At 42.3% G+C, this 25,967-nt stretch overlaps 1 protein-coding gene across 2 annotated transcripts in view; it reads right to left on the reverse strand.

The window, feature by feature from the left end:
• GPC6 (glypican 6) overlaps positions 1–25,967 on the reverse strand; it is a 787,401-nt gene that overhangs the window by 186,095 nt on the left and 575,339 nt on the right. For both annotated transcript variants that reach the window (XM_081908218.1, XM_081908217.1), the window contains exon 4: positions 8,749–8,914. In XM_081908218.1, the coding sequence (XP_081764344.1) occupies positions 8,749–8,914 (166 nt within the window). The remainder of the gene's footprint in view (positions 1–8,748; positions 8,915–25,967) is intronic.

The following is a 25,967-nucleotide window of genomic DNA, read 5'->3' on the forward strand; positions in this document are numbered from 1 at the left end:
CTGAATAAGCATAAGACAGGACTGCAGCCGTAATGTTCTTATTAGATTGAAGGAATGCATGCACTGACTTATTTTACTAGTCATTTTAGAGGACACGGCAGAACATTTGCTCCAAAGGGGTCTGTTTCCTCAGTTCTGGGGGTATTAGGGCTGGTATATTGCTTTCAGCATTCTCTAATGGTGGGTTATGGTTCCATTACATATAGCTGCACATTTAAACAGAAAATGGTTTTACAGACTGCAACCCTGGACAATTCTCTTGGCTCCGAATGGCACAATACCCCATGTCTCCAAAGAAGCGAGAATGTTAAACAAAATCCAGCCTTTCATTACCAGGGTGGAAAATATCTCCCCTTCCATATTACTGTATAGTAGGTTAAAATTTGGCCAGCTGACATTTCCAAGTAAATGGCTTGGGCCAAACATGCCTCGTGGGGAGCTTACTCCCAATATGGCTATTTTGCCTGCACACACATCAAGCCAGTCAAATCTTTCCAGAACATTGAAGGACTATTCAAAATCACAGTAAGCGAAGCTCGGCGAGAATCTATGCCACAGATCTGCTCCATCTGAATCTGGAGATGCAGTTAAGGTGCTAGACAGATGTATGAATGCATTGATGGGCTGGGTGTGGGCCAACAAACAAAGTGAATCCTGAAAAGACAGAGATGTTTAGAGTTCCAAGTTCCTGAGTTCAGGAGGTATGAAGACAGACTGTTTTGGGCAGGACTGCACTTCCCTAGAAGGAGCAAGCTTCTAGCCTGGGGGTACACCTAGATTCAATATTGACACTTGAGGCCCAAGTGGCCTCAGGGTCCAGGAGTGCCAATTTTCAGCTCCAGTTGGTTCGCCAGCTGCAGCCCCTGTTGGGCAGAGATGACTAGGGCACAGTACTCCAAGCTCAGATTGGATTACCGCAATGTATTCTACACGGGGCTGCCCTTGAAGACACCTTGGGAACCTGAACTGGCCCAAAGGCTGACATTTGAGTGCTTCAGGCTGCAATTTTTACTGGGAGTAGGGATAGAAGAGAAGTTTGATTCAGTTACCTAATTCACAGTTTCTGAAACAATACAAGAACCAAAACTCAGCCGCCCTATGAAATTTGCACTTCTCCGAATTTTGCAATGCAGTTCTCCAGCCAGGTAATGTGCACAAATGCACTTACCAGGATAAAGTGCGCATAAAAATGCATATATTAGTGAACATATATTAGTGCAGGAAATCCAAAACAGTAGCCTCCCCAATAGGTGAACAACATCCATTTTATCCTCAAAGGGTCTGCAAATATTTATGTATTGTATATATCACATATCCAATCTTCTCACTGTCACTGAAACTTCCTACTTGTCATAGGCAAGGCCAGGATGCCAATACCCATTTTCAGCCATTAATACTCAGCAAAGTAGCAAACTAAAAAACAAAGAAAAAGTCAACGCTAAGCCACTTTAGTTTGTAGATGTTGCTTCAAGCACTATCCTTGAAATGCAAGGCAATTTAGGGATAATTCATAATTGCAAAATGTCAGCATTTTGATTTGTAAGCAAATGAAAAAAGAAGTGTTTCCAAAACATAATCATCCATTTTAAAATAAATTACTTGAAACTCTTGGGAATGAGACTGATGAGCTAGAGCATTCACATCTTTTCCCACTGAGCTGTTGATACCCCTCCCCCTTTCCTACAAGACTGCTTCAAGGAAGGATAAAACAAATGAGAAAAATAATTGTAACAAAAAATAATTAACCAATGAATCAAAATGTAGCTACAGCCTCCCGCTACATATGAACACTTATGCTATTGAAAGCAAATTTTCTATTGACAGTTGCACAATGGACTCATTATCAGAACCAAATATTGGCACCTCTGTGAATTAACCACATCTATATAGGAGATGTAGGTGACATCTTGAAGTGGGGTAAGATCTCAGGTGCTTCCTGACATGGCAATGAGAAAACAAAATATAGTTCAGCTATTACCTGACATTACTGGCATAGCCTGCCTCTCTTTGTGGTGGTGCAAATTCTGCTCACTACTCTTGGGATGAGATAATGTCACTGCCACCAACAAAAATCTGATGGCAGAAAAGAAGAAATGTTTCTCCTCTCCCTTCTGAAGTTGCCTCCAGATTGTAGAGATGGAGTAGAATGTTCAACATCCCCCCAGGGGCTGATGGGAGTTGTAGTCCAACTGGAGGGGATGGTTGGATCAGGAGGAAGGGTGGGAGGAGCTGGAAGAGTTTAATGATTCTGGGGGGGGGGGGTTTCCAGTGGGTTCTGATGGGCCTCTTCCGCTCTCTGTGGGGAACACAGAGTTGACCGAGGAGGAGGCTATAAGTGCAGAGTCAAATTCTGGACAGAGACCAAGCGTGGTGATCTCATACAAAAGTGGCAGGGACCAGAAATTGACCAATTAGCTTCCTCCTGAAGTCTGACATGGAGCTACGAAGAACCCACCAGCACATTCAGAATAACTGTAAAATTGATTGTTTTGGATTCTTCATTTCAGGCAATTTCTCTGTAGAAACTAGGAGATCTGGGCGGGGGGGGGGATTGGATCATGTACAAAACTTGAGTAACAAGTGCACATTTCTTGTTCTATAAAAATCATCTGAAAAGGCCCCAGATTTACCTCACTGTGACTGACAATGCAACATGGCAAATGTGACATTTGAAATCATCTTGGGAGAGTCCTTCAGAGCCAAAATGACTGACATGCTTTGAAAGACATCTCTCATGCCCTGAAATTCTTTTAGGGGAAATGATTTTATAATTGTTTCTTGGAGGCCATGTCTGTGTTTATTGTTGCTCTTTCTTTCACAAACACTCAGCACACTGCAGAGTTAGGCTGTCAACTTATAAACACTAACCTGGAAGTAAGCTCCATTGAACTCAATGAGGCTTACTTCTCAGTAGCCATACACAGAATTGTGCTGTTAAACTGGTTTAATAGCTATTATCTCTCACCAGAGAACTGTGGCAATTGTAGAGGAACAGGTGAGGTGGCTGGAAGTTTCTAACAAAGAATGTCAGTACCTTTCCCTGTGAGGGACACAAGGTCCCGAGTATGCAAAAGGAGCTGGGAATTGTAGCTCTGTGAGGATTAAGGTGCAAGCTCCCAAGATTCATTGGGGTGCATATGCTCTGAATGCATTTTAATTGCATGCTGTATACTCAACCTTAGGTAAAGGTAAAGGGACCCCTGACCATTAAGTCCAGTTGTGACCGACTCTGGAGTTGCGGCACTCATCTCGCTTTATTGGCCAAGGGAGCCAGCGTGCAGCTTCCGGGTCATGTGGCCAGCATGACTAAGCCGCTTCTGGCGAACCAGAGCAGTGCACGGAAACGCCATTTACCTTCCCGCCGGAGCGGTACCTATTTATCTACTTGCACTTTGATGTGCTTTCAAACTGCTTGGTTGGCAGGAGCAGGGACCAAGCAACGGGAGCTCACCCTGTTGCGGGGATTCGAACTGCCAACCTCCTGATCGGCAAATCCTAGGCTCTGTGCTTTAACCCACAGTGCCACCCATGTCCCTTACTCAACCTTAGTGTTTCTTATAAAACCAAAATATCTGCCTCTTAGTAGAATGTAGCACAGCAGAGCATCTAAGAAAGCTGGAATTCAGAGGCAATTTAATGTAATAGATACAATGGTATTATTAGGAAATTAGACCACATGGAGTTGGATCCAGACATTCACAGAAGGGAATCTGGCTAACATTCTTATCAGAAGAAATGGGAAGGATGATTTTCATCGATTTCCCCCTTCCCCAGCGTGATCTCTTCCAGAGCTCCCCTCACCATCAGAAGTAGCTTTTCAACGAGGCACAGGAAGCTACAGAGAGAAGGAAGAACAAGGAAAAAATGGTTTCCTCCAATGAAGGTTTGTGTGAATAGGACTCCTCTCACTTCAGTTCCAGAATTCAAGTATAAATGAAAACACATTGTTGCTAAAACACTCTTTATTCCAGTGGTAAGGTACATATTTGCTTGAGTTGCAGGTTTTAAAGTCTACCACTAAAGGGCAAAGAAGGAGAAATAAACTCCTGTCCTTCAAGAGACATGGAAGCAGGAACCTCCCATATCATCAGATTCTTCCAAAGCAGCTCAGAGTGATTCTGAATCTCTCGGGAAACAGGTTGGGAGTGAAAGACCTTCAGGATTGCAAATGGCTGACCACCCACTTCTTGTGGCGTGGACCAATCAACATATTGGAGATAAGAGAGGGAGAACCTGTGAAAAGCATATTAGCAAGGCTTATTCTGAGATGAGGCATCCATTCTCAAGCTAAGAAAGGTCATTTTGAACCAAGGTCTCTAAGCACTGAGCCTGGAAGGATAGGATTTCTTGCTTTTAAGTCCCTTGGGTCGTTTTGGTGACAAAGTGATATGCTAAATTTGAAGGAAGGGAGGCTAGTGTTGCTGAAGCTGAAAATGCATTCTGAGCAGGATAAAATTGCAGCAGTAATGTCAAACATTCTCAAACTACAATTCTTGGGATTCTTTGTAGCCTGCAAACAATGGTTGGCAGTCATGGCAGTTAAGAGTGGCCTAAGGCAGATACAAATTATCCAGAAGGTTTATATACACATCTGCTTGTATCCAGTTAAGTCATACTTAGAGTAAACCCACTGAAATCCATAGGCCTAGCAAATGATTTCGATAACAGGTCAATTTTTCACAATCACCTTATACAGAACTTCACGTGTTCCTGGCTTGGTAGATCATATGATGGGGTTTTCAATATGGTGCCTTGCAGGTAGAATTGTAGAATTGTCATCTGGTCCAGGAATCTCAATTAGATCATACATGACAAATGGCTATCCAACCTCTGCTTAAAAACAGCCTGGGAAGGAGAATCCATCACCTTGTAACTTGAATCCATTGGTTTGGGTCCTATCCTCCAGAGCAGGCGAAAACAAGCTTGTTCCATCTTTCACATGACAGCCCTTTAGATATTTGAAGATGGCAATCATATCTCCTCAGTGTCTCCTCTTTACCAGGTTAAACATCATCCTGCTCCTTCAACCATTCCTCATAAGGCTTGGCTTCCAGACCCTTGATCATCATGGTTGCCCTCCTCTGCACACATTCCAGTGTGTCAATATCCTTTTTGTGATGCCCAGAACTGGACACAGTATTTCAGGTGTGGTCTCTGACCAAGGCAGAATAGTGCAGGGCTATTACTTCACTTGACCTGGACACGATATTTCTGTTGATGAAAGTCCCATCAGCCCAAGCCTCCTGATCATCAGTGGTCAGGGATGATGGAAGTTGTAGTCCTACAACATCAGGAGGGCACCATAAATTGTCTACCCACTGCCATATGAGGACAGAAAATCTATACAAAAGGAGAAGTGGGAAAGCTTGCAAGGCTGTGTGGCAGCAGCTTTTCCAATAATTGGAAGTAAAGCTATCTTAAAAAATCCCTCCCCCACTTATTTTCAACTTAGGTTTTGGTACATACAAAGAAAAAGTAGAATGAAGGGGGGGGGGGGAATAAAACATTCAGTCACATTTACCTAAGCAAAGACTACTAATGCACAACGTTATATATTATTTTCTTCATGCATGGTTCTCGACACAAGCTCCAGAGGTAAAATCGCTCATGCAGCCTATCCAATCTTTCATAGCTCAGTGGTGCTGCATATTTCTGCTTTTTCATTTTAATTTGGCTAGTAAAAGTTATGTAGTGTTTTGTATGAAGGGAATTGCATATGGTGTTTGTTATCAGAAGAGGCTTGACAGCTGTCTGACAGAAGTAGCCTGCTTGCAGTTCAATCCTCAAGGTGAGCTATGATTTTTTTTTTCTCTTTTGAAAACCTGCCGAATGTATGATTATACAGAATTCCTTTTCCCAATAGGAAAAAAACACACCACGTTGCCTTACTACAAAGTTATCTTTGTTAATACTCAATGAGATATTTTGCATCGGACAAAATATTATTTTTATTATACCATCAGTTTACACCAGGGTAGTCAACCTTTTTATACCTACCGCCCCACTAATGCATCTTTCTTGATGGTAAAAATTTCCTTACCACCCACCAGTGCTCAATGGAAGGAGGATCCAGCTTGTGCCGTAGAACCACCTAGTGCCCACCCTGAAACGCCCATTAGCGGGCAGTAGGGACCAGGTTGACAACCCCTGGCTTACACGGTGCCTTAAGGAATAATTGGGAATGCCCATAAGGGAGTGGAGTTGCATTTGGTTCCTTGGTATCCCAGCATTAAAATTCAGATACACTTTGTTCAACCAGCAAATCTGTTTCATCCATTCCATTTGCTCTACAGAAGCAGGCACCGTTGTACGAAAACCCCTCCCAAACATACTGCCAATTAATTAATTAAATTTATATCTGTGATCTATTTCATTGGGTGTGTACCTGGGAACTCACTGCTCATCATGGCTAATCCCAAAATGCACCCACCTGGCAAACAAGACTCTTGCATAAACCTCAAGCCTGACGGTTCCAGCATCAGTAAAATGGTTGTGTAAAAATGTAGCACACTCTTCAAGGGTTTTAAATGGAATGGTTGGGGGAAAGAAGGCGGAAAAAGGAACAGTTTGAAACCCCCCCCCCCACATACACCACATTTGCAACATAGGAAACAAAGGTTTATCATGAAACTATTTGCACTGCTAAAATAAAATGATAAGGAAGACATTATTTTAGGAGGTTGTATGTGGAGAAGGATGTTTAACAATAGCCGTAAATAACAAAGTTATGCATTATACATTATTACAGCATTTTACAGTATCTAGCGATATTATATTGTGCGTTATATATTAGTACTAGAAAGTATTCTTACATTCATTTTTTAAAAGAAAAAATATACGGTAGAAGCACCACTACCCTACCTATAGTGTACAAACTCATTTATTCATCCAGCCATCAGCTCCAGTCATTCGGGTTTTTTAAAAAAAATAAATTACAAAACACATGCAATAATGGCATGAATGCATGCGTACACACTCATTTGCTGACTCTCTTTAGTACTAGATTAGGTTCCACATTATGGGGGAAGGTGGAGCTTTTACACAAACAACACCTTTTCATTCTATAGTTCTACAGTTGTGCCCCCAAAGATGTGGTTGGTGATGGGGCCATGACAACAATGTGTCTATGGTCACAATCCTGTTCTTCCCCTCCATGTGATTGTAACTGAGTGGGCTGGACACTTTTATAGTTTTTTGTCTAGTGTGGTGAAAACTTCATATTGACCCTGCTTATTATCAATGAAATAATTTGTCATTGGATGAAAGAGAAGTGTGCCGATTTCCCTCTGGTTATTGAATCTCATGCAATTCACTTTACATAATGATATGTGTCCAGGAAGGGTGTATCTTGGGATAACTAAGAATGTAAACACATCTCGACTCATCACGGTCATTTCTCCCTCAAGTACCTTTTAAAAGTATATTCAATATATGTTCCTCAATGTGCCTTCTCTCTGTTCCTTTTTTCATCCAGCCCCCTGTAGTTTCTACACAGTCTACAAACCCAACATAATACAAGTCCACTTGGGTGTGTTTTCTGCCGGAATTAAGATGTGAAGAGCTCTTCTACATTTTTGCCTTTCCTTCACAGCAGAGTTCTGCCTCGTTGCTCATTGTGCGTTTGTTTTCTTCCAAGGTATTCAGTGAAAGGGAATTATTTCAAAAGGAGGCAGGAAGATGAAATAGGCACTTCAAGAAAATTAATTGCTTTTTTTGTGACAAAGGGAAGAAAATCACTCGACACCCAATGGACTTTTTTTGGAATGGGAAGACATCAGATATTTGCTTTGTTTCACTAATACAGTGCTTTTTATATTTTATTTTAAGAAACCCAAAACTTAACACCCTGTAGTGGCACTCAGTCAGGCGAAGACGACTTTCAGATCAACTTCTTTTTGTTCCCTTTTCCTCATTATCTTTATTATGGTTACATTTTGTTGTTTAGAAGCTGGGCATCTCCTCTTCCCACCAATGATTTCTGGATGGTAGGCAAAACAAAAATCTTCCAGGAAGGCACAGAGCTACCTAAATTGACTTACAGCAGAATGGCCACCTATCTGAAATGAAGTTTCCCGTTTTCTTATTTATGTATCAGCATGATGCCTTATTATTATTCTGAGCATGGAAGGAGAGAATTTGGCATATTTTTAACTCGAGTTATCGGGGCTGATAGTTTTGCCTGTCACATCGATGGTCCTCAGAGCATTTCATTCCCCCAATCATACTTGACTCAGGGAAAAAACGAACCAAGGATTGTGTTGCCTTCATATTTGCAGATCAGCTTGAAGCAGGATAGCTTTAACACAAAGCATACTCTCTCACACAATTTCTCTCTCCTGCTAGGCTTGTTACCACAAACCCAACCCAAACATTTGCAGTATGCCTCTCTGCCTCTCTCTCTCTCTCTCTCTCTCTCTCTCTCTCTCTCTCTCTCTCTCTCTCTCTCTCACACACACACACACACACACACCTACGAATTTAGCTTAGGAATTTCAACATCACATGACAGTGTGACACTGAGAGAGATTTAATGAAAACAGCTCCAAGGCGGAACAATGATCGTCCCCTATAAACCGCAGAAACTTTGATCGGAGAGTGTGAGTGACAACCAAACGAAGGCATGCAGTCACTATGTCCCGTTTTCAATTTAGCAAATGCTGAACTTTTCTGAACTTCTCACGGAGTTATATAGATTAATGGCTTCCTCCCGCCGCCTCCTCCCCTCCCTTCCCCTCCAACTGTTCTTACCTACGAAGAGATTCCATTCGGTATCCAAATCAGCTTGGTTTGCAAGGCAGCCCTTCATTACGTTGAGGCAATAGTTGTTGCAAGGTTTCACAGTGGGAAGTCCCCGGCAGTAAGGGCAATACAGCATCTTCATTAGGGCTCGGATGCATCCCGGGGTAGGGCTGACCTGCAGAGTTTAAGGGCAGGAAAAAGAAAACAAAGGAAGTCAATTTCCTGTGTCTATCCAGAGATCTGATAGGTGAAAAAATGCAGCCCTCGGGCAACAAAACCACAACTGGCACTGCATGACAATTGTTTAGCACTTAATAATAACTTTTGGTGGAACCATTACTTATCTTCCAATTATTTAAGCTAGTATAGATATCAATGATTCAAAGGACACACACAGACACAAGTTGACACCTGTGATATTTAGACAGGGAGTTTTTCAAAAGATTTGCTTGAATAAAGAAGCAGCAGGCTGGCAGGAATGGACAGTTAGCGATGGATAGAACAGCCTCTTTTTTATGTATTCACTCCACACCATTTCACATTAAGTTATGATTTTTTTTTTAAATACCTCATCCCAAAGTTTGCATTTAAAAACATTTTAAAAAATATCTTCTCTGAAAATACAAACACACATTTTGATTTTCTTCTTTTAGTTGAGAACTATGTCAGATCATTCAAGAGGCATAACAATATATGGTGATAATGATAATGATGATGATGAATTTCAATTTATATACTGTCCTTTATTAAAAGATCCCCGGGCAGTATACAATATTAAAAACACATTATAGAACATCAATAATAAAAACATAATAAAAAGCCTACTGACAGACAGCCTAATAAAATATAATAACAGTCCTCTTCCCCAGACTTTTACAGGTCAAATATTGTTTTATAGCCATAGGCATTTTTGCCTGGCACTAAAGACATGTAGTGATGGCGCCAGGCGAGTCTCTCTGGGGAGAGCATTCCACAATCAGAAAAGGCCCTTTCTCTTGTTGCCACCCTACAAAGCTTTCTGGGATGGGGAACATATAGAAAGGTCTCAGATGACAAGTGCAGGCTCTGGGTCAGTTCGTATGCAGATGGATAACAACATTCTGATCCTCACATTCAGCTCGCAGTAGCGGATCATGCCAGTTTATACAAGGAATAAATTCCTTGGGAAATCTTGTGGACAATTTCCCCATCTTTGGTGATCAACCTTAGCTGGTTTTGCCACCATGTAACAAGGTTTGCTCTTCCTCAGTGGGAAGTGGTTCTGTGACTTTCCTTTTTTTTAAAAAAAGGGCAACTCAAAAATTATCACCCAAAATTTATAAGCCCACATAGAAGGCAAATATCAACAGATGTACTTTAGTCCATCATTGCATCTCCCTGCCAGGAAAAGCTGTTCTAACTGAGTTTCTGCTTGCTGTAGCCTTTAGCAATAAAAGTGGTAGCACCCTGTCAACACCCTATTTGTTGTTGTTATCGTTATTCCAACTTGCATTTTGCCCTTTTCATATAAATATGCCCAAAGCGGCTCACAATAAAGCGTAAATCAATACATAATTACAACAACACCCGGTGGGAGGCTGCTTTGACTCTCCTCCTCCTCCATGGTGGGAGAAGGAGCTGGCCACTGAAGCTATGCCACGCTCGGCTCTGCACTTTGCCTCTGTGCTTTGGGGATATTGGGACCCTCAACCCCAACTACTAAAATATGGGGGAGGGGACAGTGCTCAGTCCCCAGGAACTGGAACCCCTGCTGGTCAAGAAATGAAGAGTTTGTGTCACCTCACTACAATGGGAAAGGTCTTTGTCTCTCATGTCTCTCTCTCTCACACACACAGAGAGAATTAGCACATTAAATGTTATCATCTACATTTCTGTTTTGGGGAACCATAAAGAAAGCTCAGCCACAGTCCCTTTCCGACAATATTGAACCTATTTTGGTTTGTGTTTACTGGGTTACCCAATCATCCCTCCCGCTCCATATGCTCCCTGTGTTTCTTTGACTCATTATCTTAGCAGAATGCAGTCGCTTCCCGCTGACTGTTCCGCAAATATTAGGGAAAGCACATGCCATTTAACAAATAATGATGTTCTGAAAAAAAGAAGTCCCTATCTTCTTTTTCTTTTAAAACCGAATTTGCTCTCTGCTTGACACAACATTTTCATTTTCACATTGATGATCGCTTATCTCTCCCACGTTCAGTTTGTTATTGCTGCTTTCGTTTAACAAGCTGCACCACGACTTATCAGACTTGCCATTTTCTATGCTGCGGAGCAGCTAGGGTCTGATCTAGAGAAACGTTCCTCTTTCATCTTGCAAGGCTAATCCCCGACTTTCAAAGGGGAGATGCTGTTCTCGTCTCCCAACATGTAACTGAGAGTTTCAATTTTGCAGTATACAAGAAAGCTTCTCCCTTCACAATTTCCAGCTCGCTTGCTTTATTAGTCCTGGTCTCCTCTAGTTGCACTGGTGTAATTGAACAATGACCTTGCTTGTGTCCTGCTCCACCCAAATGAGCCCATTGTGGTGTGAATGACATTTGGTGTATCAGTCAGTGACTCGACTAACTCCTTTCACAGTATACATTTACTCAATGTTACAACACTGGGCTTGCTGGCTAGAGTTCAGTCAAAATGAGCACATGTACATGCTTCCAAATACTGCCTAAGTTGCATTCATATTTTTAAATTTTAGGTGTACGCCCTCCCCTCCAAAAGGGGTACACATTTAAAGATGGTATGTGTGATGTAACTCTTATATGTAGCCATATTTCAGCTATATGTAGTTGCTGCTTAAGTATCCTTTCTTTCTCCAGCCTAGGAGAATGGGAAAAAAAAAACTACTACTACTGACATCGGTGGGACGCAGGTGGCACTGTGGGTTAAAGCCTCAGCGCCTAGGACTTGCCGATCAAAAGGTCGGCAGTTCGAATCCCTGCGGCGGGGTGCGCTCCCGCTGCTCGGTCCCAGCCCCTGCCAACCTAGCAGTTCGAAAGCACCTCCGGATGCAAGTAGATAAATAGGGACCGCTTACCAGCGGGAAGGTAAACGGCGTTTCCGTGTGCGGCTCTGGCTCGCCAGAGCAGCGATGTCACGCTGGCCATGTGACCTGGAAGTGTCTCCGGACAGCGCTGGCCCCCGGCCTCTTAAGTGAGATGGGCGCACAACCCCAGAGTCTGTCAAAACTGGCCCGTACGGGCAGGGGTACCTTTACCTTTACCTTTACTACTGACATCACCAGTGCAGGTATGTTTACGATGAACACAAACAAGCTAATGTCCCCTTGAATTCAACTGGAGTTGCTTCTGAGTGGTCATGCTTAGGAAGCACTATCTTCACTAATGTTATGGCAAGATGATCAAAACTCTAGATAAGATAATGTTAAGAAAACTAAGAGGGATGGAGAATGGTGGATTCCTAAAGCAGAGAGCAAATGGGCAACACAATCATTTAAGAACTAAGGCAACCAATTGTTGAGAAGCGACTATAGTACAGGAAAGCAGGGGGACTTCTTCTGTAGGAAAGTCAAATGCGGAGACTTAAGCAAGGTAATGTTTAAAAGTGTAGTAAACTCAGACAAGTAATGTTGGCACTGCTTCCCCAATTTTCTGCAAAGACCACACGCTACAGCTTTTGGGGGATTTAAAACTTGGGGGGCATAATTCTTAGATCATCAATGTCAGTCTGGATAACCAAAAACACTCATCATCAGATAATTCAGTGGTACCAGAAGTTTTCACTTTAGTGAACATCATATCCCTCTTTCCAACCATCTTCATTGTAACTCAGGCTTTAAACTTGGATGTAATGAGACAACAGCTTCTCAGATGGGTAGGTTTAAACCCTAGAACAGTATTCTTAGAGTGCAATAGCAAATTCTCCTAATGTCCAGTAGAAATGCCAACACTCTTTTTACTTCCATCAGGGAAGGAAACAGGGAAGGATTGCCAGACTGGCAAGTAAAGACCTTGTGTTCTGTCACAATTAACTTTGCAGTATATGATGTTATATGCATTTATGGCATCACACAGGTACCATATTCTCTAACCTATAGCATATGGGGGGTAGCATTTGGCTTGTATTTCTTTTGATGTAGATGGTCAAGAACCACGCATCATCACTGTAAGAGACCTACAAGAAGGGTTGCTCTGAATATGAACATAAATGGCAACACACGGAACATTTGTAACAGTATGTGAATGGTTTTTCAAGGATAGTTATATCTCTCTCTGCTTGAATTAAAAGGGAGGAATAGGTGTCAGCAACAGTGCTCCTTTGCCTGCAATGGTATAAGCATCATCTGAGGATATATACTATAAAAAGGAACTTCTCATTATGGTTACAAATGCCATTATTTACTGCATAATATCGTACCCACCATAGTGGTCATCATCCACTGAAAGCTGAAATCAGTGATGGCTGAAGTCTTATATCCACTTAACTACGGAGGAAGCCCTTTTGAACTCAATGGGACTTCCTTTGGAACAGAGAACAAGCTTATGGCCTCCAGTCAGTAGAGGGCAGGATTGAGACCAGAAGATAGTCAGGGGGAAACATACTTTGTGGTTTCCCACTAAACCTCTAAGCACCGTCCCTCTTGCTCTCTCAATCTCTCTTCTTCCATCCTGTATGAAGCGGTCACGAAAATCACTCCCACCATGTAGGCATAGAAGCGGAAGCCATCTTTGTAAATATGAAGTAACTCTAGTAAAGAAACATTTCCCCCCATTACCAATAAGACCAATGCTAGGTGATGCGTGAATAAGACAGAAAGGGTCACAGAAGCACTGGGTAGAGCCAGTGCCCAAGCTATTAATTATGCAATATAAGCCAACAAATTATATTTTTACACCCAAGAAGAAGTGGTGTTGGTGAGAGGCTCTCATGAGCACCCTCTCCTCTTTACACATGCTGTTGCTGATCAAATATTTAGCATATGCTCAAGTAACCCATGGGATAATGACTGTAGTCTGAAATAGCCTTGCTCTGGGATGAGTCTTAATAATGCTAAGCAAACACACTTCAACTGCATTTTGTTTTGTTTTTGGCAATCTGGAATCAGGAACATACAAAAGTACCGTATTTTTTGCTGTATAAGACTCACTTTTTCCCTCCTAAAAAGTAAGGGGAAATGTGTGTGCGTCTTATGGAGCGAATGCAGGCTGCACAGCTATCACAAAAGCCAGAACAGCAAGAGGGATTGCTGCTTTCACTGCGCAGCGATCCCTCTTGCTGTTCTGGCTTCTGAGATTCAGAATTTTTCTTCTTCTTGTTTTCCTCCTCCAAAAACTAGGTGTGTCTTGTGGTCTGGTGCGTCTTATAGAGCGAAAAATAATAAAATAAAAAAAAATTCTTTGTATTTTAGGACCCCTTCCCCACCTCGTATGGCAATACTTTCTGTGTATCAATCTGCCTGTCTTTACTGGCGGGTTAACGAAGGAGATGCTCATGCTGCGTGCTTGTTGATTGTCATATCAAGTCATGAATTGTGATTGTGAATGAGCCCTGACAGATCACATACCAAAGATGGACCTTTCCGATTCCCTCAAGTCAGAGGTGGCTAAAGTTTTTGGCCTGAAGGCAATGCTCACAACATTTTTTGACTCTCTGGCGACTACATGCCAGGTTGAGCTGTGGCTAGAAGTCAGTCTGTCCACCTGAACAACACATATACTTAATTTCCCCTCCCTGCACCATTCATTGTTGCCAAAATCAGTTGTAGCTTTGGGGGGAGGGCAGAAAAATTGCTTGGGGAGCCACATAGGGTGTTAGCCTTAGGTCAGGAAAGTGCTTTTCAATGTAGACAGTTCACACGCGCCGGACATTGAATAATGAAATGACAAGGGATCCCCTGATCTACACGCGTTTGTGAACCAGCTCTGAGAAATGAATGAAACATACCAAATATATCTAATAATTAATTAGTGAACAAATTGCATTCTGCAATCATAGGCAATTGCATCTACTGCCACCAGCAAACTGGCTTCCCCAATCCAAGCCTGATTCAAGTAAATGAAGGGGCAATATAATTCACCACATTTCATTCAACGTGTGGCCTGACTTTTTCTACTTTGGTGTACTGGTTTCTACCACCATAATGTTCACCACCACCACTGTTTTTCTTTCGATAGTCCTAGCGCTTTGTTTCAGAATCTCCTGGCTCTAAGATGTGTCTTGAGAATAATAGGTTTTTGCATTAGCCCCCCCCCCCCAGCTCACTCAAATGTAATCGTGACCGAGGGTGGCTGCATGCATACTATAAACACCCTAAATTCTTATGAATGTGCCATTTAATACAATGCACTTTTAAATTTTCTCTTTTACTGGATTTCATATAGCCTGCATAGCCTCAACCATAAAACCTTGCCCTATTTATATGGATAAAAATAAACCAGGTGTTGTTATTTAAAAGATGTTATTAAATAAGGCGCTTCTTTCTTTAATACGTGGGCAAAAGCTTCTCAACTTAGAAACAAGCTATTCCTATTTGGCATACATTTCTGGTGCTAAATCACAAATACTAAAATACTATTACATGCCATCCCCAGTCTCTGAGCTCTGCGAGATTCCAGGGAGTTTCATGCTTTACCCAGGCTCTGTTTTCTTCTGACAATGAGGCACAGCAGAGACTGAAGTGTCTCTATGATATAAGGTTTATTTCCACATATATACAACCTGAGCCTACAATGGAGAGGCTAACAGCACTAACACTCCAAAGAGGTTCTTGCTTCTCCCATAGCTAAAGTCTTGTATGCCTGGGGGAGCCTGTAACAGCCAGGAGATAAGAGTCAGAGGAAGGAGAATCTGCAGGATTGGAGAGTGGAGAACAGTTGTGTGAAGGAGGAGAGAGAGATCAGGCTGGTGTGGAGTCGGGGGCAGGCCCTCTCTCTTGCTGCAACTGCACACCTAAGAGCAGCCGAGAGACACAGAACTAATGTACATGCCTTTTCTAACTTGCAATGGTATTTTTCACAAAAAAGAGTTAATTTCTCACTCTGGATATTCCTTGTCAACAGTGCCATGACAGTTTCCAGGCTCGATTCAAAGTACTGGTTTCGATCTATGAAGCTGCACTACCTTAAGGATCGACTCTTCCATATGAACCACCCCAGACTCTGCAATCACCATCTGAGGCCCTTCTTTGTGTGCCCCCTCCACAAGCGATCTGGAGGGTGGCAACACAAGAACAGCCCATTTGTGGAGTCCTATCTCCAGGGAGGTTCACCGGGTGCCATCTTTATACAGTGGTACCTCGGTTTTCGAATGCAATCCGTTCTGGAAGACAGTTTGAGTTCTGAAACGTTCAAAACTGAAAACTCAACAGCTGACACCTAGGCCTCAGGATCTTGCACTCAGTGGAATCCACGTGGCATGTTTGACTTCTGAGGCGTGTTCAAAAACTGAAGCATTTACTTCCAGGCGTTCGAAAACTGAAATGTTCGTCAACGGAGACGTTCAAAAACTGAGGTACCACTGTATATCTTTAAGCGCTAGGCAAAATCTTTTCTCTCCAACCAGACCTTTGGTCTTTAACTATCTGTGGCCTTTTAGAAATGAGCAGGATGTTTTAAATGTATGTCTTTGTCTCTGGTTGGTTGGTTGGTCGGTTGTTGCCTTGGGCAAGATGAAGCTACAATTTTAAAAAATAAAATAAAATAATTGGCAAAGTATTCTCCTGTCTCTCTCTCTCTCTCTCTCTCTCTCTCTCTTCTCTCTCTCTCTCTCTCTCTCACACACACACACACTCCACCACCACCACCAGTATTGCATCTTTCTATGAAGTCAGGACTCTCTGTGAACCATAATCATACACAGAAAGCAAGACCAACACTGGTGCCCAGCATTCAATTAATGCCTTTAGTAAGTTAGATAAAATAAAGGTTTCCCCGAGGACTGATTATTTTTAACTTGCCGTATTAGTGATTTAATTTCACCAGTCATCGCAGGTGGTCATTTGTCAACAGATACTAGCAAATGGGGAGCATGAGTCGAACAATTCATTATCATTAAACTGCACGTGGTAGAGCATAGTTCACTTGCAACTTTCTTCTGGCGAATGGAAGTTGAAAGTACAATATGCTGAAGACTCTCGCTGGGTTGAAACCTCTCCCTTAAGAGCAATAAGTGAGCAGGCCTTAACTATTTGTAATACTCAGAAATCTACACAAACACTCAGGCTTCAAATAGTCCATTGCTACTGCAGGTGAGTAATCCCCGTATGGCAGTTTTGAAACACTAAAGGCTCAAATGGGGAAGTGAAAGACATGCATTTGCTGCCTTTTATGAGAAAACAACAGCAGGAATAGTTTAACAAATAGGATTTGTGTATGTGTCTCTGTGTTCGTACACATGTTCATGCATCATTATTTAATCAACCCTCCAGAGTCTCTCTGCTCACTTATGAGAGTGGAAAAGGAACTGTAGACATCAAAGCTGAGAGCAGTCTATTCTGGGAGCCAGAATAGTATACATAAAAGGCTAATTAAATCATTACTTCATTTCAGCAGGATCCCATGATAAGAATCAATAGCTGGGCCACTGATCTTGCATTAATTTGTCCTCACATTGTCACTAAATCTTGTCACAGTCACACTTTCTTGACACCTCAAGCTAACCTTGATCATAACCTTAGCTTCAAAATAGAAGCCTGGAATAGATTTTACTTCCCAAAACTTGTATTTGTTTCCTGCAAATGGTTCAGTCTCATAGAAGAACAGAATTGTCAAATTGGAAGGGACTCTGAGGCTCATCCAGTCAAACCACCTAGACTGCAGGAATCTTAACTAGATCATACATGACGGATAGCCACCCAACCTCTGCTTAAAAACTTCCAAGGAAAGAGAGTCCAGCACCTCTCCTGGGAGTCTGTTCCACAGAAAAAACAGCTCTTACTCTCAGAAAGGTCTTCCTGTTGTTTAGTCAGAATCTTGTAACTTGAATCCATTTGCTCTGGTCCTATCCTCCAGAGTAGAAAACAAGCGTGCTGCATCCACCATGTGACAGCCCTGTAGATATTTAAAGATGGCTATCATATCTCCTCTCAGCCTTCTCTTTGCCAGGCTAAATATACCCAACTCCCTCAACAGTTCCTCATAAGGTTTGGTTTCCAGACCCTTGATCATCTTGGTTGCCTTCCTCTGCACACGTTCCAGCTTGTCCTTCTTAAATTGTGGTGCCCAGAACTGGACACAATACCCCAGGTATGGTCTGACCAAGACAAAATAGAGTGGGGCTATTACTTCCCTTGACTGGGACACTGTACTTCTGTTGATGCAGCCTGGCCTGTGGAATTGTATATGCTGACAACGAACACAAGTGTGGATCTTTTGTAGCCAAAATGGTAGCATCCATCAACCAGAAGGAGATATCAGCAGGTCTGGGAGAGCCTCACAATTTGCAGAAGTACAAAGTAACTTTTTTTTGCAGGGAAAACCTTACTTGAGGAGAAGAACCGAGAAACACAATGAGGAATGAGTGTGTTCAGTGGTTACAGAATGTAATGGGCATACTTATCTCCATGGCATGTGAGCTCTGCAGCAAGAGTGACTAGCCAGCAGCCTGCAAATCAGATCCACCTCAGCGAGCTTCAGGAATTGACTTGCCAGCTCCTATAGATCACATTGCAAGATGAAGCTCTGCCTGATCTTTAGAGAGGGACTCTAAAGAACGTAGTGCTTTATTTCTCAATCTAAGTGCTAAAATGGGGAGATAAAATTCCTGTCCCTGCTTTTTAGAGATTTTCTAAATCCACAGACTCTATAAACCCCAGGTTCAAATAGCTGTCTGTGACTGAAAGACCTTTGTAAAGATGCTGCACTTTGACGTTCTCAAAACCAGGGCTTCAAAGTGCAGCATCGCCAGCTGTGGACTCAACTCACTTGCCAGATTTGGCCACCAGGGTTGGGGAGATTAAAATCTGGCCCGCCAGTCACAAGATGTCCCCACCCCTGCTATGGAGTCAACAGAGTACAAGCCCCATTCAACCAACCATGGGATAACTGCTGGCTGCCATGGGCACAGCTGTAATCTACATGACAGTGTTCCTGCATACACTTTATATCAAGAAACTTAGCATTGTGAAGTGGTCCTAAGAGCACCTTAAATCTACCAGCCCTTTCTGTATGCTGTATAATTAATTTCATTGCATCTATTAAAACCCACTCATTTTTGTTCTATAATACTATGCGGGATATGAGCCAATATCTTATTCAGTTAAAGAAATAACTGTTTTCAGAAAAGATTGCACATGTACACAGATAATCTTTTAGTACATTTTATGCCTTTTTTATGACAACCGTTTGTCAAGGAACTAAAAATATAACTCATTAATTGCACTCTCTTCTACAAAGGAAAGTCCTTTAAGTGCATAACTCAATGTGATGATCTCATTAAGACAAGAATGGCTATTTATCAAACACAGTATAATTTAGTTATTATTTTATCATACTTAATAGAATTCATAGAGCTAGGACAATGTATTATATGGATGTAACTAAAGCCTGGAAAAGTTTATATATATACTTTGTTACTTTAATAATTATCTTCAAATATTTCAGTGATGGGGGAGATCTTCATTTTTCAGCTGCATTTTGTTTACAAAAATACTTGAGTGAGACATGAAGAAACACTAGCATTTTAAAAGTATTAGTTTATGGGTTGTAGCCAACAAAGTCATTCTGTTAGTGCAATGACTTTCACTTGTACTACAGGACTTCATCTCCCTCTCCCACCTCCCCCCCCCCCACATGAGAAGAGGAAGTCCCATTGCACAGGAAGAAGTTACTGAGCTAACAGGATGGCTTTTTTCAATATAACCTTATGTTTTGGAAAGGATCCCCACTCACCCAACCACTCCTGGATCTTCCTCCCTCTCTTTCCTATGATTATCTCAGAATAAATGAAATACATTTAAAAAACAACCAGAAAAATAAAATAAAAGGGTATAATGATCAATATTTTAATAAGATCAGAATTACAGTTTCTGTTTACAAACTACATTGTAGAATGATAATTCACCTAAGCCCCAATAGGAATCATTCAGAAAAGAGGAAGAAGTGGGCCAACACATGCTCCAACATTTCTGTCCTTCTCAGCATCACCCCAACTTTTCTGACTGGGGAGGAAGGTCTGAAACGGGAACCAACATATGTTTAGCTGAACATGCACCGGATCCTCCACATGGATCAAGAGCCATGAACAATCAAGGTTTACAATAACCTGTGCACATTCCGTGGGAAAAGTGTAGGTTCTCACTACAGTGGTACCTTGGTTTTCTAACTTAATCCATTCTGGGAGTCCGTTCGACTCCCCAAACGGTTCAAAAACTAAGGCATGGCTTCTGATTGGCTGCAGGAGATTCCTGCACTCAACTGGAAGCCATGTCGGACATTTGGCTTCAGAAAAACATTAGCAAACCGGAACACTCACTTCCGGGTTTGCGGCATTCAGGAGCCAAAATGTACAAGTACAAAGGCGTTCGACAACCAAGGTACAACTGTATAGAATTTCTAACCTCCTAACCGGGCCATTGGGATGCGGGTGGCGCTGTGGGTTAAACCACAGAGCCTAGGACTTGCCAATCAGAAGGTTGGTGGTTCGAATCCCTGCGACGGGGTGAGCCCCCGTTGCTCCGCCCCTGCTCCTGCCCACCTAGCGGTTCGAAAGCACATCAAAGTGCAAGTAGATAAATAGGTACCGCTCCGGCGGGAAGGTAAACGGCGTTTCTGTGTGCTGATCTAGTTCGCCAGAAGTGGCTTAGTCATGCTGGCCACATGACCTGGAAGCTATCTGCAGACAAACGCCGGCTCCCTCGGCCTATAGAGTGAGATGAGCGCACAACCCCAGAGTCAGTCATGACTGGACCTAATGGTCAGGGGTACCTTTACCTTTACCTTTAACCAGGCCATATGTTCTTTACCATCACGTGCTTCAGCTTCTGAAGTGGGCAAGAGTTGAATCAGAGTCTCTTGTTTTGAGATATATAATTGAAAACCAGTCTTCATATGCCATGAAAATTCTAACACATTACACCAAAAGCAGTTTTAAGCATGTTATAAAGCAGAATTTAGTTTGAATGGTTTGTGATACCCTATATTAAGAACCTGCTTCCCAGTTTCTCTATGGAATTACAATATCTTTCGAGGGCTGAAACAGCCCCTGTCATTCAAACCCAAAGTGCTCCAAAGTGACAATCTAAATTTTGACACAAAAAGTCCTCAAAGACACAGCAAATATACCTTTCTCATCTGCATTGCAAACAACTCATCACACCCTATCACAGCTGATCACAAAACCCAAATTCTTGCTTACATATTAATATACTAACTATCATACCAAGGATTTATTGTCAAATTATATCATGTAGCATCTTTGCGTCTGCCTGTCTGTGGAGAGGCCAAGACCTTTTGTTCACTCAAGCAATGGTTTTTCAGCTTGATGTATTTTCACCACCCCACCTGAATACCTTGCTGATGCAAATAGGACCCCGTGCACTAAAGGTCACTTCTGAAAGCTGCTGAAAAGTTAAAGAATCTTTCAGGATGAAAGATGTGCAAGCGCAAGGCAGCCTGAGTCAGATGCAAACAGCCAGACATAACATGTATTTCATTGTTGAAACTTAGCTAATGTTATGAACTTTAATGTAGGAATTTGGTATGGTGTATGTCCTGAAGGTCGAGGGAGCTCATTATATTTCAGCATCTAGGAAAGGGGAATGGAAGAATGATGGGAGCAGGGGGAGAAAGAAACGTGTGCATGATGAAGATGAGGAATCACTAGATTTATTCGCGAACTCTAACTGCAAGCTGAAAGAAAACAACGTAATTATTTTGATGAGCCACACCCACTGCCAGCCATCTTGCCTTTGAAAGGGATGCTTGGGTGAAGATTCTTTGCTCTGAGCTTCCCTCGCAGAGATCGCCAGCGCACCTTCCAGGAAGGTGTTCTGACAGTCCTCAAAGCATCTTCATCCTGGAGCATCTTTTTGAGAGTCACTGCATGACTATCAGATACAGTGGGAAATCGGTTGTCGAACACTTCGGAAGTCAAACGCTTTGGAAGTCAAACACCGACAACCCAGAAGTGAATGCTTCTGTTTTCGAACACGCCTCGGAAGTCGAACGGCTTCCGAGGTGCGTTTCTCCATTTTTTCAATGGATTTTGCCAACCGGCAATTGCGCCTCGGTTGTCAAACGTTTCGGAAGTCTTCCGGAATGGATTACATTCGCCAACTGAGGTTCCACTGCACTTTTCGCTATCTTCTAATTTGCATAGTGGGCAGTGGCAGAGTGGCAAAGTTCACCCCCAGTTTTGACAGTGGATTGTTCCTTGAAATAAAAGGAAACACTTGTGCTTGGGTCCAATTTCAGCCACGTAAACCTACCGCTTCTTTTGAAAGTGGTGGGAAAGCTACTTGTGTGAACCTCTGAGGCTATTTTCAGGATACTTATATCGTTGCCCACTAGAGTGCAAGCCATTTTTGAGCATTTTTGAGCATGTAGACAAATCAGCAGATTTATATGGGGCCATGAACAAATGGACTCACTTGGTGTGCTAGACACGAACTTCTTCAAACACCTGCAGTCCCAGTTTGTTGCCCTTCACCTTTGTTTAGCATTTCAGCCTTTAATAGCTTCCATTTACAAACTTGTCTCCTTTTATTTAGGACTATGCATTTTCTTCTACGCTAATAGAAACTTCAAGCAGTATTAAACTGTATCCTCCTCAGGGCAGATGTCTTGATCTGCGTATCTAAAAACAAGAGACATTTGAAATGTTGTTTCTCTCTCTCTCATCAGGTAATGTGTTCAATGCTAGCAATACATAATGTACAGCTTGCTGTGTTCTTTGGCTCAAAATCAGGCTGCTGCAGTGACAAAAGTAGATTTGAAATCCAATCCATGCAATAAAAATGAATCTTTTTCTATTACACGAGGAATTAAAAGTGCAAACTATAAATATACAAGGTTGCCTTACACACATATATGTAACTAGTTTTCCTTGTTAGGCATGGCTGTCACATTTGTAGCTGGACATTTCATGGTGGGAGGTGTTCGGTGCCAGCAAATTCGGAGAAGATGTACAGTCCAGGTAAAGGGAAGGAAAAAGAACTGACCTTCTGTTTCGCTCGTCCTCCATGCAGAAAGTGTGCTAACTTACATAATGGGCTGTGTAAAGGTCAGGCTAAAAAGAAAATTTAGCAGGAACAGCAGGAACTCAGTGACTGGCAATTTTTTTGTTTCATAAGGGGGTGAAAGGATATCAATGATACAGTGAACCATATGATCCCAAAAGGTGTAAAGCAAAGAAAAGAGTTTCTGCTATAACTAAGAAGTTAAAAAACTAATGTGACGCTCCCCCCCAAAAAACTTGTATAATTACAAAAGCAGTAATCATCATCATCATCATCATCATCATCATCATCCTATGGCAAGATCTGCCAAGATGAGCAGCTTAGCATGCAATGGATCTCTAGGACAGTCTGCTGATTCTTTGCTCAGTTGGAGTTAAGCCTCCAAACTTTGCTCAGTTGGAGACATGCCAGCCAAGCTAGCTTGTCCCAGCTGGGACTCAGCTGGAGGAACTGAGGCAGGTGTAAGGTCCCCAACGGGGGCAGTTTGGGGCCATAGTGGGAGCAGGACCAGGGAGGGGGGGGGATTTAGGATCCTAAGCCTGTTTAGATCAGTCACATGACCTGTCAACCCAGCATAAAATACTATTTTAAAGGCTTGTTTTTCTTCTGCCAGTCTTAGGCAGGGAGTAGCCACCGCCTCGTTGCCGAATGGGGTTTGAATGTGGTGTAACTTAATTTACACCACCTTGCTTTACACTTCTTGTGCATAGGATTAAAACAAGCTGTCGTTCTTTAAATAGATGCTGTTATTGTCTATTCCCAGACCCAGGGCTCATCCAGACTTCTTTTGTGCTGCAGTTTCTAGGCACAGGTCCACACCTTAAACTTCTGTGTCAGAGTGCAGGTTTTGTGTGTGTGTCCTGATGCTTTCCCTGGGAAAATCCACGTTTTACTGCTGAATCATAGCAAACGGCAATCTGCAGAAAACCCGATTGCTGCTTTCTCCGATTCAGTGGTAAAACATGGATTTTTCCCAGGGAAAGTGCCAGGACAAAAAGTAACAATGACAAAAAACCATTCAGGCATGGAGATCTAAATTCCAGACTTGTGCCGAGAAACGAGGCACAATAGGAAGCCTGAATGAGCCCCTGGTATCATTTCGGTTATACTAGAGGGATGTGGCATCCACCACAAAATAATGATGGAGAATATCAGGAGAAAAATAACTCACAGGTGAAAAGAAAGAGACACATTACCAAAATAAAGTTTGAAAAAAAAATGTCCTGTGAGAAATTTTGGCTCATGGGAAGAAATGTCAGGTATTGAACCCAAGACTTTTGGCATGCAAAACTTATGTTCTCCACTGTTCCATCATGGCTTACCTTGTACTGCGCAAGCCAAGAAAGGGAATGTGTTTTTGAAGTCTATGAAATCAAAATGACAATGCATTTTTTTAAAGGTAAATTAATAGGCTGAAGTTAAGAGGACTAGAATTTGAAGATGCTCACCTGCCAGGTGTAATCAGTGCATATAATATAAGTATTTCTGACTTGCACAGAGAGGATTTGTTGTCAGCAGCAGTTATATGCAGATTGCAGATACTTTTTCTATGAGGGCATGTTAAGAACTGTGAGGAACAAGCAATCAGCTGACACAGCAAGAAGTACTTTTGTACATGATAAAAACACTTCATGTTAGTTAGGGGTCTCTTCTGCAGTTGGGTGTGCTTTTAGATGTGCTATTTGAAAGTCAGGTTAAGAGCACACCTGCAGGGAACCAGGGGGTTTCAAAACCCATCTTTTAGTCATCACATGAATTTGGCAGTGGAGGAGAATTTGCAGGCAGAAAAATGGGCATTTATAGCCACTTTCTTCTTATTGGACAAATGTGTCCCAGGTTCTCAACAACTGTTTTCCTCCAAGCCAGGATCTGGAGTTGAATATAAACACCAATGCAGCTGAGGGGAAAACTCCAATTTCAGAGGAGAATCAGTTGGGGGGTGGGGAGTGGAGGGGTGAAGTACCCCCTCCTGTCCACTAGTTTTCCTCTCCCTTGCATTCTCAATTTATCAGCATATGTAATAATAATAATAATAATAATAATAATAATAATAATAATAATAATAATAAAAAATTATTTGTACCCCACCCATCTGGCTGGGTTTCCCCAGCCACTCTGGGTGGCTTCCAACAAAGTTTAAATATACATCAAAATGTCACACATTAAAAACTTGAGGAATGTAGGCTTGAGGAATGTGCATTGGATGAGATTCCGTAATATATACATATTTGTGATATATGATATAAGATGCAATAAGAGGCCTAGACACATTTTTCACCCTATTTTTTTCTTTTTTCTTTATGGGATTGCTTTACCCCACCTATGCCCACTCGACCACTTTGATCTTTGGAACTGGCACCTAAGACTTGTTCCTTTTAAGAAATCAATCTTTTAGGGAGCAATCCTGTAGCAAGATCTGCTGGGATGAGCGGGTTAAGATACAGCAAATCTCTGGCTGGCTCAGAAGCTTCCCAGAGCAGCCAGGCTATGTCACGTTAATAATAAATAATAATAATAAATTTTATTTATATCCCGCCCTCCCCAGCCGAAGCCGGGCTCAGGGCAGCTAACAACACTAAAACAGTGCAACATTATAAAAACATTATAAAAATTAATTAAAATCAAAATTGATGGCAACCATAAACTAAAGTTTTGTAAAGATTGCCAAAGGAGGGAGTCAGGCTGTGCCCTGACCAAAGGCCTGGAGGAACAGCTCTGTCTTGCAAGCCCTGCGGAAAGATGTCAAGTCCTGCAGGGCCCTAGTCTCATGTGACATAGCGTTCCACCAGGTTGGAGCCACAGTCGAAAAAGCCCTGGCTCTAGTTGAGGCCAGCCTAACCTCTCTGTGCCCTGGGACCTTCAAGATGTTTTTATTTGAAAACCATAGGTTCCTCTGTGGGGCATACCAGGAGAGGCGGTCCCGTAGGTACGAGGGTCCTAGGCCGTATAGGGCTTTGAAGGTTAAAACCAGCACCTTAAACCTGATCCTGTACTCCACCGGGAGCCAGTGCAGCTGGTATAGCACCGGATGAATGTGATCTCGCAGCGAAGACCCTGTAAGAAGTCTCGCTGCGGCATTCTGCACCCGCTGGAGTTTCTG

The sequence above is a fragment of the Podarcis melisellensis genome (assembly GCF_964234715.1).
Source record: "Podarcis melisellensis genome assembly, chromosome: 4".
NCBI classification, from domain to species: domain Eukaryota; kingdom Metazoa; phylum Chordata; class Lepidosauria; order Squamata; family Lacertidae; genus Podarcis; species Podarcis melisellensis.